The sequence below is a fragment of the Cricetulus griseus genome, chromosome 3 (assembly GCF_003668045.3).
Source record: "Cricetulus griseus strain 17A/GY chromosome 3, alternate assembly CriGri-PICRH-1.0, whole genome shotgun sequence".
Taxonomy (NCBI): Eukaryota; Metazoa; Chordata; class Mammalia; order Rodentia; family Cricetidae; genus Cricetulus; species Cricetulus griseus.
The window spans coordinates 53,429,960-53,448,082 of NC_048596.1; the positions used below are offsets into that span (position 1 = coordinate 53,429,960).

The 18,123-nt window shown below is 46.3% G+C and overlaps 1 protein-coding gene across 1 annotated transcript; it reads left to right on the top strand.

Moving 5' to 3' along the window:
- Positions 1 to 1,819: 1,819 nt before the first annotated feature.
- Positions 1,820 to 17,360, top strand: Dpf2 (double PHD fingers 2). The gene is made up of 11 exons (XM_027408542.2): positions 1,820 to 1,969; positions 6,834 to 6,994; positions 7,713 to 7,820; positions 8,682 to 8,845; positions 9,649 to 9,741; positions 9,876 to 9,954; positions 11,449 to 11,586; positions 11,891 to 12,019; positions 12,157 to 12,269; positions 13,453 to 13,534; positions 16,113 to 17,360. The coding sequence occupies exons 1-11, from the start codon at positions 1,938 to 1,940 to the stop codon at positions 16,187 to 16,189; spliced, it is 1,176 nt and encodes a 391-aa protein (XP_027264343.1). The 5' UTR covers positions 1,820 to 1,937; the 3' UTR covers positions 16,190 to 17,360.
- Positions 17,361 to 18,123: the final 763 nt, after the last annotated feature.

Sequence of the window (18,123 nt, forward strand, 5' to 3'; positions counted from 1 at the left end):
GGAGAGATGGTTCACTAGATAAGAATGCTGGCTTTGTTTTTTTTTAAGATTTTTTATTTATTTATTATGTATATAATAATACATATTATCACAGTCTTCTGCCTGCATGCCAGCAGAGGGCACCAGATCTCATTCAAGGAGGTTGTGAGCCACCATGTGGTTGCAGAGACTTGAACTCAGTACCTCTGGAAGAGCAGTCAGTGCTCTTAACCGCTGAGCCATCTCTCCAGCCCGCTGGCTATTCTTATAGAGGACCTGGGTTCAGTTTATGTGGTACTATGGATCAAACCCAGGACTTCTTGCATGCTAGGTTGGCACTCTAACAATTGAGCTACATCTTTGCCCTTCAATTAATGCTATAACAGTTTTTATATTGCAAAAGATTGAGATGAACTAGTAAGAGAATGGACAGAAATTCTGTACTTGAGAGTGGATGCAATAATAAGACTTTGCATTTTCTAACAAAAAGAGATGCGATATACAATTGGCCCTGTGTATCCATGGGTTCTACATTCATGAATTCAGCCAACCATGGGTACAATATACTTTTAAAATTGCAGGAGACTGGAAAGATGGCTCAGATGTTAACAAGAGAATTAGCTGCTCTTCCAGAGGACCAGGGTTCAATTCCCAGAAACCACAGGACAGCTCACAATCATCTATAACTTCAGTTCCAGAGGATCTGATGCCCTCTTCTGGCCTCATCCTAGCACCAAGCACACATGTGCACAGACATACCTGCAAACAAAACATAGTTTAAAAATTAAAAGAAAATTACACCTGAGGGCTGGAGATAGTGGTTAAGAGTATTTGCTGCTCTACCAGAGAACACATATGGAATACATATATACACATATACACAAATCTTTTTTAGTTAGTTTGTTTTTTGAGACAGGGTTTCTCTGTGTAGCTCTGTGGGCCAGGCTGGCCTTGAACTCAGAGACTTGCCTACCTCTGTCACCTGAGTGCTGACATTAAAGGATGCACCATATTGTCCAGCTTGAAATTTCGTCTCAAAAACCAAAACAAAAAATACAAGTAAAAATTTAAAAGACAGTGTACCATAGGGACACTTGACATTGTTGGCTGTCCAATAATGCCTCTTTGTATTTTAGGACTTCATTTCGATTGTGGTATTTGAGGGATCTGCCTCCTCCATTTATCTACATTCATCACATTGGAAATTTTCACTGGTGTGAATGTGCTTAGGAATATAGCAAGCAAAGGGTTGGTGGGATGTCTCAGCGGCTAAGGGCACTTGCCACCAAGCCTGACAACCTTGACTACCCCCAAACCCACAAAGTGGAAGGAAAGAACGGACTCTGCAAATTGCTGTCTGATCCCCACACATGTACCACGGCACATACACGCACACACGGAGAAGCATACACACTAAAGGAAAGCATTATTATTATTTTAAGAGAGAAGAGGTAGGTACCAGTGAAGTTCAAGGACGAGGATTACTGCCAGGAAAGTATGGTAATTGCCAGAACGCGGGAGTCAGGCCAACGAGCATCCTACCCTGGGAGTTCACTTTTAAAACGGGTCGATGTTTGGGAACACTGGTACCTAGTGGCTTTTCACTGCCCAACTAACTGCCGCTCCCTTGCGGCTAACAGTCGCCACCTGTCTCCGTAGCCTTTTCGCCTACCTTTCTCACTTTCCAGCCACGGCAGACCCCCTCTCTGAGGCTCCGCTAAACGGAGGAGGCGGATCCTCTAGACGGAGAAGCAGCGTGCGCGTTCGTCTCTCCAGCCGCGCCTGCGCATTGGGCTCCCTCGCGCTCGTTCCCAGCTCTTGAGCGGGTGGGCTAGTGCGTGCGCGCACCCTCGGTTGCGCCTGCGCAGAGAGTCGAGTACTGTGTGCCCTGAGTAGGCTTAGCGCCTGCGCGTTGCGGGCTTCGGGGCCTCCCGGCCTGAGGGAGAGGAGCAGGGAAGATGGCGGCTGTGGTGGAGAATGTAGTGAAGCTGTGAGTGGTCTTTCTTTCTTTCTTTCTTTTTTTTTCCCTCCCTCCCGGACCAGAGGTCATGCAGAGGGGCCTGGGAGTAGAGACGGGGGTGCGGGAGGAGACAAGACAGAGGGAAGGACGTGCCCGGGAAGTCCTTGCTGTGCGACTCCTGGTAGGGAGGGCAACAGAAGACTCCGGAGAAGACGCCAGGCTTCTTTAGGAAACTTGTGGAGGCCGGGAGGGGGCACACGGGAGCCCCTGACGGGCGTCCTCCTCGCGAGCCGAGTCCCGAGCGTAGCTACGGGCTGTGACCGAGGGGCGCACGGTTCTCGGCCCCTCTCCGGAGACGCGTCAGTTTCGCGGAGCCAGCCGAGGCCGAGCGGCCCTGGAGGTCGCGGTCCCTTCCCCGCCCACCGCCCTCCCTGGGGTCCCGAGACTTGAGCAGTCCGGTGACATTAACTAGGAAATCCGGAGTGCCGGAGACTAAGTGTTCTTGGAAAGAATTGATCCAAGAGTAGATAGATCCGGCAGGGAAAGAACTCCGGGGAGCGGGGAACCAGACCGGAACCCCCCTGATCTCCTAGCAGGAGTCCCTAGGTGGGCGTTCTCTGTACCGTAGATGCCATTGTGCTGAAGTTAACGGTTATTGGGAAACACTGGGAATGGGGACTGGCCTCTTAGCCGCTTCCCGTGAGTTACAGATGTTTGGGGTTTTGATGTGTTTCATCCTCCTTCCTCCTCGAAGAAGAATCTGAGCGACTTTTGGAATGGGGTGGTTAATGCCCATTAGACTTAAAAAATGACCTTCTCTTTAATAGCCATGTTGGGCGTGATAGAAGGGGAGAAAAATTGAAGTATTCAGCTGTCCAGTCAAAGCTTTTGGATTCTGAATGACAAAGTAAAGGTTTGGGAACTATTCTGGGGGACTTTTCACAGCTTCTCTCGCCCGTCTTTGTCGTGGGCAGACTCCCAGTCGTCGCAAGAGCCCCCTCCCCCCGTTAAGGTTAAGTTGCTTCTCCCCCGCCGCCGCTTGGAGCCCTTTTCTTCGAAAATGCTTTCCCACTTCCATTAAGCTAAGTGCCTTCTCTTGTGACTTTTTTTTTTTTTTTTTAACTTGCTTTTGGCTTTATCCTGCTGCTTCTTTCAGCCACCCCTCCTCCCGGCACGATTATCTTTATTTCTGATCTGCCCACTCCAGTTTCCCCAGCTCTCTTCAGTCTGACATCTCCCTCAATTCGTAAATGAGGCTGTTGATTTAACATTTTTATAGTTCTCCTTCTGGACTCAGATGTTAGTTCTTTGTTACCCTGCCTTTTTCTTTGTTGACTTTCCCTATGCCATTGGGGAGGGGGGTAGACAAGTTTCCCGTGGAAAAAGGGTCATTGCTTTTACCCCTGGAAAGCTTACTGTTATAGAGGAATGTGTTTGCCTAAGCTTTCAGAATTACATGTTAATGGAACTGTTTGTGTTGAAAGATGGTCTTCCAGAAAATGGAATTGCCAGCCCATGGGGGGGGGGTATGGATTTTAAGTGGTGGCTGCCCACTGGTTCCTGAGTGTCAGTGAGATGCCAGCGTGCTTCTCCCCAGTTGTATAGAAGACTGTGGACCACCACTATTACGTGCCTCCTCAGAGCTTCCCCTTACAGAGGGGCTTCTCATACCATTCTCACCCTGAAAGATGCTCTTCTGGTGCTATTTATTATTATTATTATTATTATTATTATTATTATTATTGTGTGCTTAAGTCTTCTGTCAGCTGACATCACACATTGAGGGCAAGACCACTGGCTCATCTTTTCTTTCATTTTTCCTGTGAGAAGACTTCCATTTTAATGATCTGTTTTTCTCAACTATGATGTCGTAATTGAAATAGTCTTTATGGTGATCTTATTAGGATAAATACTACTCTAAAATAAACATGGCTGCTAACTAGTTTTAAAAACTTCATGAGTTAGGTAAATAGAATGTCCTTAGGTCCATAGAATAATAGAAGCTTGAAATTTTTTTGCCACAGGAGTCTTGACTTTATAAGTATACTCTCCCCTTTTGCTCTCTTAAAACACACACATACCTTGAGTGTGCTCTGGTATGTACGTACATTTCATTTCTGGCCATCTTACCTACTAGACCACTTGTTCCACCTTCTAGAGTTGCACCTAACCTGCAAGAGCCCTGACCAGACATCTCAATCTCCTTGCTCTGGCTTTACAGCCTTTAGCCCCGTGGGCTGGTCCTTCCTTCCGTTTGACTTCCAGTGTCAGTATCAATTCCCATCAGCAGAAACAAAGGAGCTGCTGCACTCAGCCTTGTTTATCCAATTTTCCTGTGTGGTAAGGACGTGGCTGCCTCCTAAAGGCAGCAAATGTGAGCTTGCTCTCTTTCTGTGCTGTGCTTTCCAACACATTCGTACCTTAATTACAGTCATTACTGCTCATTGAATCGAGTCAGACTGTACTTGTAGTGTTGCTGTGTGTGGTGTGTGTCCTTTTCATTTGCTGGGCACAAACTAAGCTATGCAGTGGTCTATTGTGAATGCTCAGTGAGGGTCCCCATCAGATTCTACATCAGGACTTGTTGGCATAGCTTTAGTGGTAGGTATTAGCCAGAGAGACCTACTCCCGCCTGCTTTCCATGCCTCCTTACTCAGAATCCTGGTTGGTTAGAGCTCATTTAGTGTAACCGCATCGATCTGAAAGAGAGGATTGGTGGTCCACACAGGTTAACTGCATGTCTGTGTCTATGTGGTAACTGTAGCCAAACCAGTCTTTTTACTCTCAAATCCATCCTGATGTGATCCAGACATCTTCATGGGTAATTCGGATGCTATGGGAAAGAAGTCTCCTCTGTACTCAGTATATCTGTTTTTAAGGTTGATTGAAGGCTAGGGATATAACTCAGTTGGTAGAGTACTTGCTTAGCATACAAGTGATCCTGGTTTGATTCCCTAACAGCACATAAAACTGGCAGGAAAATCAGAAATTCAAGGTCATTGTTAACTAACTGCATACTGGGTTTGAGAGTAGTATGAGCTAAACAAGCCTCTACTTTTTAAAAAATGAATATTTGGCTGGGATATAGCTCAGTGATAGAATACATCTAGCATTTAGGAGGTCCTGAGTTTGAGCCCCAGAATAACAACAAAAAGGCTGATTGATTAATTATAAATATAAGTCCTTACAGTTAATTTACTCTCCTTTACCAAAACAGTGTTGGGTCATTGAACATGCTTGCAGTTTCCTATTTTCTTAAATACTTAGGGAATCCTCTTCAGATTTCAAATGGATTTTCCAGGGCCAGAAAATTCTGGGTGTCAGCTGTGTGGCAGTTAGGAAGGGCCTGAGATGGGCCTTCTAGTGTAAACAGGCTTTCTGTTAGTACTGGTGCTTTGTAAAGGCTTTGAGGGACTTGGGGACTTTCTCCACCTGGAACACTGCAAATTCTTTTTTTTTTTTTTTTTTTTAAAGAAATGGTTGCACCATGTAACTCACTCTGGTGGGTCTCAGACTCACAGAGAGCCTCCTGCCTCTACCTCCTGAACACTGACTGGGTTTAAAGGTGTGTACCACCAAGTCCAGCTCAATGATAGTTTCTTGTAGTTTTGTTTTGTAGTCTCATGCAGTTTAGGCTGTCCTTGAACTTGCTGTCTAGCGTAGCATGACTTCTGCTTACACCTCCCATGTACTGGAATTACAGGTGTGTAGCACCTTGCATGGCTAGTTTGGGTTTTGAGGCAAAATTTTGTTAATGAGCTCAACTGTCCATGAAGTCAGGGTAATTTGTTTGCCTGAGTCTTAATATTAGAGGTGTGTACCACCATTTCTATTAAGAGCTTCATTTTTTAGAACTGAATAGTATTTTGGGAGATGGATCTAGTTTGTTAGAAATCTTGTGGTAAGTCTTCTAGAGCTGTTTTCCCCATTTGTTAGAGGAAGTTAATATCTACAATATTGTCTGCAGCTCAGGATACTGAGGCTAAAAGAAATAACATGTTAACAAGCACAGAACGAACAATTCATTTTTCCCTATTCCTCCTTCCCCCAATACTAGGGATTGAGTCCCGAGCCTTGTGTGGGCTGAGAAAGCACTTTACCACAGAGCTATTTTTTTCCTTCCTTTTTCACTCTTTGTGGATTAAGATTTAAATTTGAGCCGGCGATGGTGGCACACACCTTTAATCCCAGCACTTGGGAGGCAGAGGCTAGTGCCTCTGCCTACAAATTAAGTTCCAGGACAGCCAGGACTGTTACACAGAGAAAACCTGTCTTGGAAAAAACAAACAAACAAACAAACAAACAAACAAACAAACATTGGCTTGGAAGGCTGAGGCCGAGGATTTCTTTTCTGTTGTTGTGTTTGGGGGGGGTATTTTGTTGTTGTTTGTTTGTTTGTTTGTTTCTGAGACAGGATTTCTCTGTGTAGCTTTGGAGGTTGTCTTGGAACTCTCTCTGTAGACCAGGCTGGGGTCAAACTCACAGAGATCCACCTGCTTCTGCCTCCCGAGTGCTGGGAATAAAGGTGTACGCCACCAACGCCTGGCTGAGGCAGAGGATTTCTAAGAGTTTAGTACCTGGGTTGTAGAATGAGAGACCTTGTCTCAAAACAGAACAAATATTTGAAAAGGCTCATGTCAGATTCTATACTTGGTAAAATCATGCCTTACAGTGATGGTTTATTATTTATTATGCAGGGCTATGGCCCAGCTCATGGCAACTTGTCTTTCCTCGTGTGATGGCTTAGTGAAGGTTCTTTATGCTCCTTGAGGCAGAGAAGGAGACAAATAATAGAAAAGAGATTCTCCCAGACTCCTGAGTCTTCTAGAAAAGCAGTTGACAGGGAAGAAGTATGACTTGACACCCTACACCTCTATGTCTTATCTTCCCGCAGCCTTGGGGAACAGTACTACAAAGATGCCATGGAACAGTGCCACAATTACAATGCCCGCCTCTGTGCTGAGCGTAGCGTGCGTCTGCCTTTCTTGGACTCACAGACTGGAGTAGCCCAGAGCAATTGTTATATCTGGATGGAAAAGCGACACCGAGGACCAGGTAAGGTTGCAGGCTTCGGGGAAGTGACTCAGGAGCACAAGGAAGTGTCTTTTTTCACTTAGGAGATGGGATAGTGTGAAGTTCCTCTACTGCTCACAGGGGTGGATGGATGTGGTCTTGTGATAAGTGGGGAACTTGAAGCAGCAGCACCTTTGTTTTCTGGCCTCGGTCATGTAGGTAGATTTTTCTTTGGGCCACCAACTCACCCAAAACACAGAGACTTATTAGTTATGAAAACTCGGCCTTTGCTTAGGCTTGTTCCTAACTAGTTCTTATAACTTACATTAACCCCTGTCTATGTTCTTTTGTGTGGCTTGGTTACCTTTATTCTGCCCATCCTGCTTCCTCAACATCTAGCTGGCAAATCTGCTTTCTTCTCTCAGTCCTGTCCCTGTTCAGAAGTCCCGCGTATACCTCCTGCCTAGTTACTGGCTGTTTAGCTTTTTATTAAAGCAGTCACAGTGACACATCTTCACACAGTGTTAAGGAATTTTCCACAACAGTGAAGCAAGTAGTCTTCTGGAGGATGAAATACTAGCCATGTTACTTAAGTTCATATCTGTTTTCCTTTTCTGTGAAATACCTCATCTAACCCAGGCACACATATTCTGTACCACTCCCTTGCTTTAGAGTGCAGCAGGAGTTCTCATCCACAGAATATTTGCTACCATTTCTAGGTCTGGATTAGGGTTTGATTGTTCTTTTCTTCCTTCCACAGGATTGGCCTCTGGACAGTTGTACTCCTACCCTGCCCGGCGCTGGCGTAAAAAGCGTCGAGCTCACCCACCTGAGGATCCCAGGCTTTCCTTTCCATCTATTAAACCAGGTAGAGGCTGGAGATGTTGTAGTTTAGTTTCTAGAGTGCTTGCCCAGCATGCACAGGGCCTGTGTTTTATCTCCAGCTTTGTATAAACTAAGCATGGTTGTGTATTCCTACATAATCACAGCATTAAGGAGGTTGAGGCCAGCCTGGGCTACATGGGCCTCAAAATAAGAAATATGAAATTAGCCGGGCAATGGGAGGCAGAGGCAGGCAGAACTCTGCGTTTGAGGCCGCCTGGTCTACAGAGTGAGTTCCAGGACAGTCTCCAAAGCTACACAGAGAACCCTGTCTCGAAAAAAACAAAACAAACAACAAACATGAAATTGTCTCAAAATAATATGGGCTGGAGAGATGTCCCAGGGCTTCCTATGTGAGCATAATGCCCTAGATTCTAATCTAGCATTCATATAAAAAGCTGATGTGACCAGCGTATTCCTGTAATCCCAACCTAAATCAAGGATCCAATGTCCTTCTCCTACATGTGAACCCACGTATTCATACACCACACAGATGTATACAACACACATATGCACAATAATCATGAGTAAATAAATAATCCAAGTAAGGTGCCCACTTCCTAAGCAGGGCCATGGTCTATTACATGGCAAGAAGCTTGCTTATCACCTGCTATTCCCAGGCTCTGTGTTAGCTCTTGCACATACTAAATTAAATGAGGTATGATAACATCCTTCAAAGAACTCACTGTGTTAGGGAAACAGGTAAATAGCTATATTCCAGTGCTGGCTGAACCAAGATATCTTGGTTCCTGTAGAACAGAAGTTAGTGGCTGACTTTGACTTGGCCCCAGATGTCGTAGGCTCATCTTCAGCCCTTCTGAGTTTGCTTTATTCTGATTCTTTCCAGACACAGACCAGACCCTGAAGAAAGAGGGGCTTATATCTCAGGATGGCAGCAGTTTAGAGGCTCTACTGCGTACTGACCCTCTGGAGAAACGAGGTGCTCCAGATCCCCGTGTTGATGATGACAGCCTGGGCGAGTTTCCTGTCACCAACAGTCGAGCACGGAAGGTATGTTATCCCTATGGCTAGAGGACTTTAATAAGGACCAGCCTCTTCCTTATGGATGGGAAGGGTGCACCCAGTTAGCAGAACTGACCAAGATTGGTGTGTGAGCCTTAGCACAAAAAAGAAAAACAGCCAAAACAGAAGCTGAGGCTGCCCTGCAATCCTGTGGCTCTACTGGCCACCGGCTCTGCTGCTGTCCCATCTTTCACACTCCTTGCTGTCTTCTCAGTACAGGCTAACTCATTCGTTCTCTTTCACACAAGGATTTTGTTAGAAACTTTAGGTGCCTGGTGTTACATAGGTGAAGCACACCTGGTTTACACCTATCAACTGGAAAGTTAATGCTAAGTTTAAAGATGAGAAGAGCTACAGATAAGCCAGGTACTGTGCTAAGTGTTTTTCCATATGCTTCCTCCTGTACAACCTTATGAGGTAGGTCCTGTGGTTCCCATTTCACTGACAGGGAGGCAGAAGCAAAGTAGTTAGAACTTCCCTCAAGGTCACACAAGTAAGCAGCAAAACTCATTTAAACTAGGACATGAGTTTTGGAAGCAGAACGAGCAGGACTGGGCATGGCTGCCTGGGATACTAGGGAAAGCTTTATGGAAACAGAGAGATGGGGGAAAGCAACTTGAAGAAGCTCAGAGGAAAGGAAGCAGAAATGGGATTGTAGGGTGAAGAATGATTATAGGTAGGGATAACCCCCAGAGAAGCTTCTGGGTAATTCCATGTGGCTAATTCTACATCGTGAGGGAGCTTTTGGATGTGCTTGACTTGTGCTCATTCAAATCTTCTGGTCCACTCAGCGGATCCTTGAACCTGATGACTTCCTAGATGATCTTGATGATGAAGACTATGAAGAAGATACTCCAAAACGTCGGGGAAAGGGGAAATCCAAGGTAAGGAGCCAGTATGCTTCCTGAAGGATGTAGCAGGCTGGTCCAGGAAGGCCAGGCTTTATTTCTTGTAGTTGCCTTGCTCTTCTGGCATAGACACCTTAGTAATGGCATCATCTTTTTGCTGTTCTTGGCAGAGTAAGGGTGTGAGCAGTGCCCGGAAGAAACTGGATGCTTCCATCCTGGAGGACCGTGATAAGCCCTATGCCTGTGACAGTGAGTGCCCCCTAAGGGGTGGGTAGTTCTTGTCTTGGACCCCGCTCCTGCTCTGGATGTTAGAGTAAGGGGATCATGTTCTTGCACTGAGTGGTAAAAATAAGCCTGGGTTCTTATTCTACCTGCCCACCTCTGAGAAGCCCTGGCCTTTGCTTCATAGTGGGTGGGACCTGCATGCTGTGGGAGAGATTTCTGTGGTTCCTGGGGTGGGAGGATGAGAGAACTCAACAGAGGCAGGGTTGGCCTCATCGTGGGCAGCACCCAGACCTGCTGACCCATTAAGGCAGGGCACAGGGGGCCAGCCCTGAGGGTCAGTGTCTGTCCTCTTTCCCTTTGCTTTGGCTCACCCTACTTCCGTGCCTCCAGCCTGTAGCACCGCTGCTGGGGTTCTCTCTCACTTGCTCTTGTTTTCCTGCTGTTGCTGCCCTGTCTCAAATGTACCAAGGCCTTCTTCTCATGACTTTTCTTTCTGTCTTTCAGATAGTTTCAAACAAAAGCATACCTCGAAAGCGCCCCAGAGAGGTAGCTCTCTCAACTTTTCAGACTTGTGGTTTTCCTGTCCCTTTTCCCTCTTCCCTTGTTCCTCCTGCCTTTCTCATTTCCTGTGATGCTAGCTTTGGAATCTCTGCAATGGTATGGTGGTAGTGCTGTGGAGCCCCAATTGTGCTCCACTCTCAGAGTCCTAGCAGCTGTCTTTACCGTTGCTTGTCTCCCATAGTCTTACTTGGCCTAGTATGTGGGATAGCTTCAAAGTCTTAACAGGAACCCATTATGAATAGATTCATCTGATGCTCCCCAAAAAAGACATCAGGTGGTCAGCTAATATTCCCACTATCATGCCACCACCCACTACCATCCTCCTCACAATTCCTTCCTGCTGGCCCCCTTGCCCCTCTTGGTGTCATCACTCAAGATGCCATCTTTCCTTGCTTGTTGGCAGGGGCTGGGCAGGACTCTAGTATGGGAATGTACCTCAAATTCTTTGGGAACAGTTATTCTGGCTGCTCAGTTGATAGGTGTTCCCTAAGAAACCCACCCTTTGCCCTTTGCCTATTCAATTGGGATTGGCTGCGTGGTATACATGGGGTGGAATGAGCATGCCACATTTACATAGCAGAAAAAGTCTGACGTCTCCGTATTACCTTTCCCCCTTTGCCATAAGGCAAGACCATAGAACTTTCCTGACCTGGAACTCCCAGACAGTTGCTATTCCCAGGGCTAGTTGTTGCATCCTGGGCTGAGTCCTTCCAAAAGCCAATGTAGAAAAATGTTAGTAGGTGTGGGGTTGGGTTTTAGAGAGGGGAGAGAATCCTAGAAACTGAAGAGATCCAGGGCCTGATGTTCTTGGATAAGGGACAGGGGCCATCACTAAGGTTTGTCCCAGATTAGAAATGCTGGGGACATAAGTATTTTCCATGATGCTTTACAGCTTGTCAGACTGGGTGAGTAGCACCTTCGTGTCCTAACATTTCTCTGCAATCTTCTTCCACCCAGTTTGTGGAAAACGCTACAAGAATCGACCTGGCCTCAGTTACCACTATGCCCATTCCCACCTGGCTGAGGAGGAGGGAGAGGACAAAGAAGACTCTCAACCACCTACTCCTGTTTCCCAGAGGTCTGAGGAGCAGAAATGTAAGCTGAGGTGTCAGGATGAGCAAACAGGAGAGGAGCCAGCCTGGTTATAAAAACCCTCTTTGGGGAGGAGCTTGATTCTGCCCCAACTTAATGTACCAAACTATGTTGAGTCCAAATGAGAGCCCTTACCTGTTGGGGGTGGGGAGTGGGCTGGGAGGGGAGGCGAGGGGAGCAGGAGGAGGGAGGGGAGGAAGAACTTTGGTTGGAATGTAAAATGAAATTTAAAAAAATACTTAAAATAAAAGTCCTCCTTGTAGGGAATGTGGGGCATCATCAAAATTCCTTTCTTTTTTTCCTGTAGCCAAGAAAGGACCTGATGGATTAGCCCTGCCCAACAACTACTGTGACTTCTGCCTGGGAGACTCAAAAATCAACAAGAAGACAGGGCAGCCTGAGGAGCTAGTGTCCTGTTCTGACTGTGGCCGCTCAGGTACTTCCATTCTCAAAGAGCAGGCTGCACTCAGTGCCCAGGACACTCTTGGCCTGGTTACTTCAGTGCTGTCAGGCAGCCTCCCATCCCCATTCCCCACGGGTTTCCAGCCCCCGTTTGACTCGCCTCCCCCACAGGGCACCCGTCCTGCCTGCAGTTCACCCCCGTGATGATGGCGGCTGTGAAGACCTACCGCTGGCAGTGCATCGAGTGCAAGTGCTGCAACCTCTGCGGCACTTCGGAGAATGACGTGCGTGCGCCCTCTCAGCCTGCCTGGCTCTCCCCTCAGCTCCCCCAAAGCAAGCTTTCTGTCAGCACAAGCAAGGGCCTCCCTCCTTCCACGCCCCTCCTTAGCCTCCCCTGGGGAACTTTACACTTGTTTAAAAAAATCTGTTTCTTGAGCACCAGCAGTCGGTGTTTTTGGCTCTCAGGTCACTAAGTAAGACAGAGAAGACCATGCTTTCATCAAATTTGTGTACTTGGGTAACAGAGTTTTGTATGATATACCTTGATGAGCCAAAGAGTTAACTGGTCTACAAAGCAAGTTCCAAGACAGGCTCCAAAGCTACACAGTGAGACCCTGTCTCAAAAAACAAACAAAAAAAAAGAGTTAACTTGATACTGATAGAGGTTTCTAGTTAGATTTGCTTTTGGAGGAAATGAAGTTGGTGTTGGAGTTTTGATAACACAAAGAGCCAGTCCAAAAAGGTACAAAATGAGTGTATTTCCAAAGAGGTATAGCCAGTGCAGAGACCTTGAGATTGGCAAGCCCGCTGTAACAAGGCCATTGCTACCCACTAGATCTTTCATGTGGGGGAAGGTGAATCGGAGAGGTGGATGTTGTTTGATCTATGGGTCTTGAGTCCTTTTGTGAGCAGTGAGGAATCCTGGAGATTGACCCCAGGACCTGGTGAACACTAGGCATGAGCTTTGCTGCTAAGCTCCACCCCTGTGCTTGGACCTTGGGGATGTTGACAGAGGCCATTTATTTGGGGGTGGTTGTTGTGTGATATGTTCTGTCTCATATTTTCAGAAGGTAACTGGCAGCTTTGTAGAGAAGAGATTGTAGGGAAATAGTAGGCTTTGTGATCAGTTAGAATCTGGATAGGTTGAGATGGGCAGGTCTTACTTCTTTATTTTAATTACTTAACTTCATGTGCATTGTTGTTTTGCCTGCATGTATGTCTGTGTAAGGGTATCAGGTCTCATGGAACTGGAGTTACAGACAGTTGTGAGCTGCCATGTGGGTGCTGGGAATTAAACCCAGGGCCTCTGGAAGAACAGTCAGTGTTCTTCACTGCTGTGCCATCTTTCCAGCCCCTCTACATCTCTTCTTAGCAGCTACTAGTCCCTCATAAAAGTAGCAGCAGTGTCACAACTTGGGTACATAAGCCTTTGGATCCTTGTTCTTTCTTTCTCCTTACCTTCTGCAGGACCAGCTGCTCTTCTGTGATGACTGTGACCGTGGCTACCACATGTACTGTCTCACCCCATCCATGTCGGAGCCTCCTGAAGGTAAGTGGCCCACCCAAAATACTTTATCCCAGAAGGATCCATAACACCCAAGTAAAACATGACTTGTTATAGGTCTTAATTGTGTGGTTTCAGCATTTTTTGATTTCTTAAGACAGGGTTTCTCTGTATAACAGCCCTGACTGCCCTGAAACTCACTTTGTAGACCAGGTTGACCTTGAACTCACAGAGATCCGCCTGTATCTGCCTCCCAAGTGCTGGGATCAAAGGCATGCATCACCACTGCCTGGCCCAGAATTTTTTTTTCTTTAAAGACTTTATTATGTATACAACATTCTGCTTCCATGTACATCTGCACACCAGAAGAAGGCACCAGATCTTATAATGGATGGTTGTGAGCCACCATGTGGTTGCTGGGAATTGAACTCAGGACCTCTGGAAGAGCAGTCAGTGCTCTTAACCGCTGAGCCATCTCTCCAGCCCCCAGAATTTTAATTTAAAGAACTTAATGTTTGCAAGCTGTCTTCCTTTGTATAGTCCAGAAATTCAGTTGGAGCTTATCTAACATGATATTTCTTTTGTCGCTCTCCTACTCTGATGGATTGTTTCTTTCCTCTCTTCCCCATTCGGGAGGGAGTTGACCCTGGAGCTTGGGGTATTTTTTTGCATCTCTTGTGGTTCACTTAGTAATGCTCCAAGTTCATGGAAGTGCTACACCAACACCAATGGTGACATCAAGGAGTGGTTCTTTTCCACAAGTCCCTTCCAACTGTGTTTCTGTGCCTAGCTCCTTCCTCTAAGGTAGTAGTTCTCAGCCTGTGGGTCTCAATCCCCATAGGGATCACATATTGGATATCCTGCATATCGGATATTTATGTTACAGTTCGCCAAGCGATGATGGCACACGCCTTTAATTCCAGTACTCGGGAGGCAGAGGCAGGTGGATCTCTGTGAGTTTGAGACCAGCCTGGTCTACAAGAGCTAGTTCCAGGACAGCCTCCAAATCACAGAGAAACCTGTCTCGGAAAAAAAGAAAAGACAACAGATATTTATGTTACAATTCATAATAGTAGCAAAATTAACAGTTATGAAGTAGCAATGGAATTTTATGTTTGGGGGATCACTACAACATGAGGAGCTGTATTAAAGGGTCTCAGCATTAGGAAGGTTGTGAACCACTGCAAGAGACTCAAAGCTTGTCCAGGAGGGCCTAAGTACCTAGTAGCTCTGCTGTGCACAGACAGGAGCCAGCCTTCAAGTGGGAGTAGTTTACTGTTTCCAGAAGCTGACTGGTAATGTAGGTCAGACTGCAGAAAATGAGGCCACTAGCAAAACTGGTGAGTACTTTAACAATTGCAGGACCACACAGTGCTACTGAATGCCACATCCATCTCCAAATCAGCTTGAAGAAAGTAGTCCTTGTGTTTTGTTTAATGACCAAATAGCACCTTATAGACAGAACTTGCATTGATGGCCCAAGGGCTTTCCCATTGATATTTTGTGAGACACTGGGTAGTGGAGAGTTGCAGGCCAAGTATTTCCTCACTGGAACATCAGGAGGTCGTCTTCTTTAGGTCATGGTTGGCATGGCATGCCTTATGGGCCATATCTAGCTGTGTCAGTTTACATAGCTTGCAAATCAACAGTGACTTTTACATTTAAATCATGGTTTTTTTTGTTTTGTTTTGTCTTGGTTTTTTGTCTTGTTTGTTTGTTTTGATTTGGTTTTGTTTGGTTTGGTTTCGTTTGGTTTTGCAAGACAGAGTTTCTCTGTATTTTATAGTCTGTCCTGGAACTGATGTGTAGACAGGTTGGCCTCAAACTCACAGGAACATGAAGATAGGAGACTATGTGGTTCATAAGCTTAAATTTATAAATATAAATATATAACGTTCTGCTTGGCTCTTTGTTGGAACACTTGCCAACCCTAGCATATTGGCCTTAGGATTAGAAAGACTCTTTTATTCTTTTATACTTTTGGATTATCTTACTGTTTTGTTTTGCTTCTTGCCGGGTGGTGGTGGCGCGTGCCTTTAGTCCCAGCACTCGGGAGGCAGAGGCAGAAGGATCACTGTGAATTTGAGACCAGCCTGGTCTACAAGAGCTAGTTCCAGGACAGCCTCCAAAGCCACAGAGCCTGTCTCAGGGAAAAAAAAAAAAAAAAAAAAAAAAAAAAAAAAAAACGAGAACATTATTGTTCAAGGCCAGACTGGTCTACAGAGAAAGTTCTAGGACACACTCCAAAGCTACACAGAAAAACCCTGTATTTATTTTTAGTGTATGTGTATGAGTATTTTGTCTGCATGTATGTCACTGAACTACATGAGTACCTGATGCCCTTGGAGATCAGAAAAGGGGGTATCAGATCCCCTATAACTAGAGTTATAGATGGTTGTAAACCTCCCTGTGGGTGCTGGGAACTGAACCCAGAGCTGAGCCATCTCTCCAGTTCCAGTTTTCATAGCTTTAAAGACCAAGCAGTTTCCTTCAGCTCAGGATAACCATGAAGTTGCTGCTACAGAATTTGTCCCGTCCTGCCTGGGGAGAGGTGTGAAAAATCGAATGGAAGACAGTAGATGGGTTTCTTGTGGGATCCCCTAACCACTCTGCGTCTCTGTAGGAAGTTGGAGCTGCCACCTGTGTCTGGATCTGCTGAAGGAGAAAGCGTCCATCTACCAGAACCAGAGCTCCTCCTGATGTGCCACCCGGCTCCCCACACACCTAAGGCTGTTGCTCTCCTCTACCTTGGTTTTCATACCCCTCTTCTTCTTCTTCTTTCACTCTGGTAGTTCTGCCCAACTGCCTTTGGCAACAGCACAGGGAGGTGGCAACTCTTGACTGCCTCTGGTCCCAAGCCCTCAGGGAGTAAGGAGCAGCATGCTGCCCCAGGCTGACCTGTGGGCCCAGCTTCTCTCTGCTCTCCAAGAAGTGCATTCACTCTGCTTGCCTTGGGCCCAAGTCCCTGGTAATCACAGGGTTCAAATGGGTTCCTCTAAGAAGTATGAGAGCAGCTCACTTGTCTCAAGCCTGGCCTACCCCTCCTCCCCCTCTGGTGTCCAGAGTTTTACCCCAGGGGTGAGCCAGGCCTAACCTTTGCTTGGAGCACCTGGAGTGATCAGACTGAGGTGGCACTTGCTAGGACCCTTTCCTACCCCTTGTTCTGCTTCACTTTGCCTCTGCCAAAGCAGTCCTGTGTCTTCTGTCATGCTACATGGGGTCCTGTGCTTGCACTGTGATGCTCTCAGGCACCTCCTGGCTCTGTCCTGTTCTGCCCAGTCCCACAAAGAGACAAGCAGCTTCACCTGCCCTTCCCGTGCTTGGCTGGCGCGCTCACAGGTGGTCTCTGGCAATCCAAACATTTCCCATCCTCAGACTTTTGAGTCTTCTGCCTCCTTCCTTGTTCCCTTTGGTTTTGTGGGGGAGAGGGACAATGTCAGGGGGCCCTGCCAGAAGCTTGGGGACCACAAGAAGTTGGATAATGTGCCTGTTTTTTAACTCGATAAAAATGCCTACCTCCAAAATCCCCTTTTCGTTCTTCCTGGACCTGGGCATTCAGCCTCCTGCCCTTAACTGAATCAGGAGCCTCTGCCTCCTACCTGTGTATCCTGACTCTGGGTCACAGGGAGGTCCCCCTTTCCTTGCACACTAGCTAGCAGCTGGTAAAGTCTTCACACTCTGATTTTTGTTTCCTGCTTAGTGGCACTGACATTAAGTAGGAGGGGACAGTCCATGCCAGAACACTCTGGAATGGCCTTCCTCCTTGGCTGTGGGCAGGCCCTGACTTGTTTTCTGCAAAGTTGAGGCCCCTCCTCCTATCCTTAGTTCCTGTATCCAAAACATTAGTAAGAATAAACATTTTTACACAGAGCCCTCTGATGGATGGTTTGTCTCCTAACTGCTTGATGAAAAGTCCTTTCATTTCTTTTTCTTTTCCTTTTTTTCTTTTTTGGTTTTTCAAGACAGGGTTTCTCTGTGTAGCTTTGGAGCCTATCCTAGCACTCGCTCTGGAGACCAGGCTGGCCTCGAACTCACAGAGATCCGCCTGCCTCTGCCTCCCTAGTGCTGGGATTAAAGGCGTGCGCCACCAACACCCGGCTCAAACTTACTTTCTTAGTAAGAATGGTTTTTTGAAAAATTGACAGCCTTTTCTCCCAAAATCAAAATCTTTGCTGAGCACCGCCATATAAAATTTTTGTTAGTTTTGGCATAAATTCAAGTTTATAACCATTTATTATTGTAAAGAAAAAATGAAGCTGTTTTAATTAATACAAAAAGTGAGTTAAAATCAACTTTAGCACCCTATTTCTGTGCCTTGTCTGGTTGGGAAGACAGCTATGTAGATGGAGGTGTGGCAAGTCTATGGCATTGTGATGCCAGGTGTTTAAGTGGGCACAGAAGCTTGTTCTTGGTATAAATTAAAAGAAATGAAAGCAGGGCCTGGAGAGATAGCTCAGCAGGCAAGAGTGCTTATTACTTTTGCAAAGGACCAAGTTCAATTCCCCAGCACTCAAATCAGGTGGCTTAAAACCACCCATAAGTCCTGTTCCAGGGTGATCTGATTTCCTCTGGCTAGGCTGGTCATCTGCATTCAATGTGCATAATGCCTACCCTCTCAGCTCTATACATGTGCA

Bases quoted from the DNA above. Each gene is read 5' to 3' on its own strand.
- Dpf2 (XM_027408542.2), top strand. From the start codon at position 1,938: ATGGCGGCTGTGGTGGAGAATGTAGTGAAGCT. The intron at 7,821-8,681 runs GTAGAGGCTGGA...GATTCTTTCCAG, and splicing joins CTTTCCATCTATTAAACCAG to ACACAGACCAGACCCTGAAG. The intron at 9,955-11,448 runs GTGAGTGCCCCC...TCTTCCACCCAG, and splicing joins TAAGCCCTATGCCTGTGACA to TTTGTGGAAAACGCTACAAG.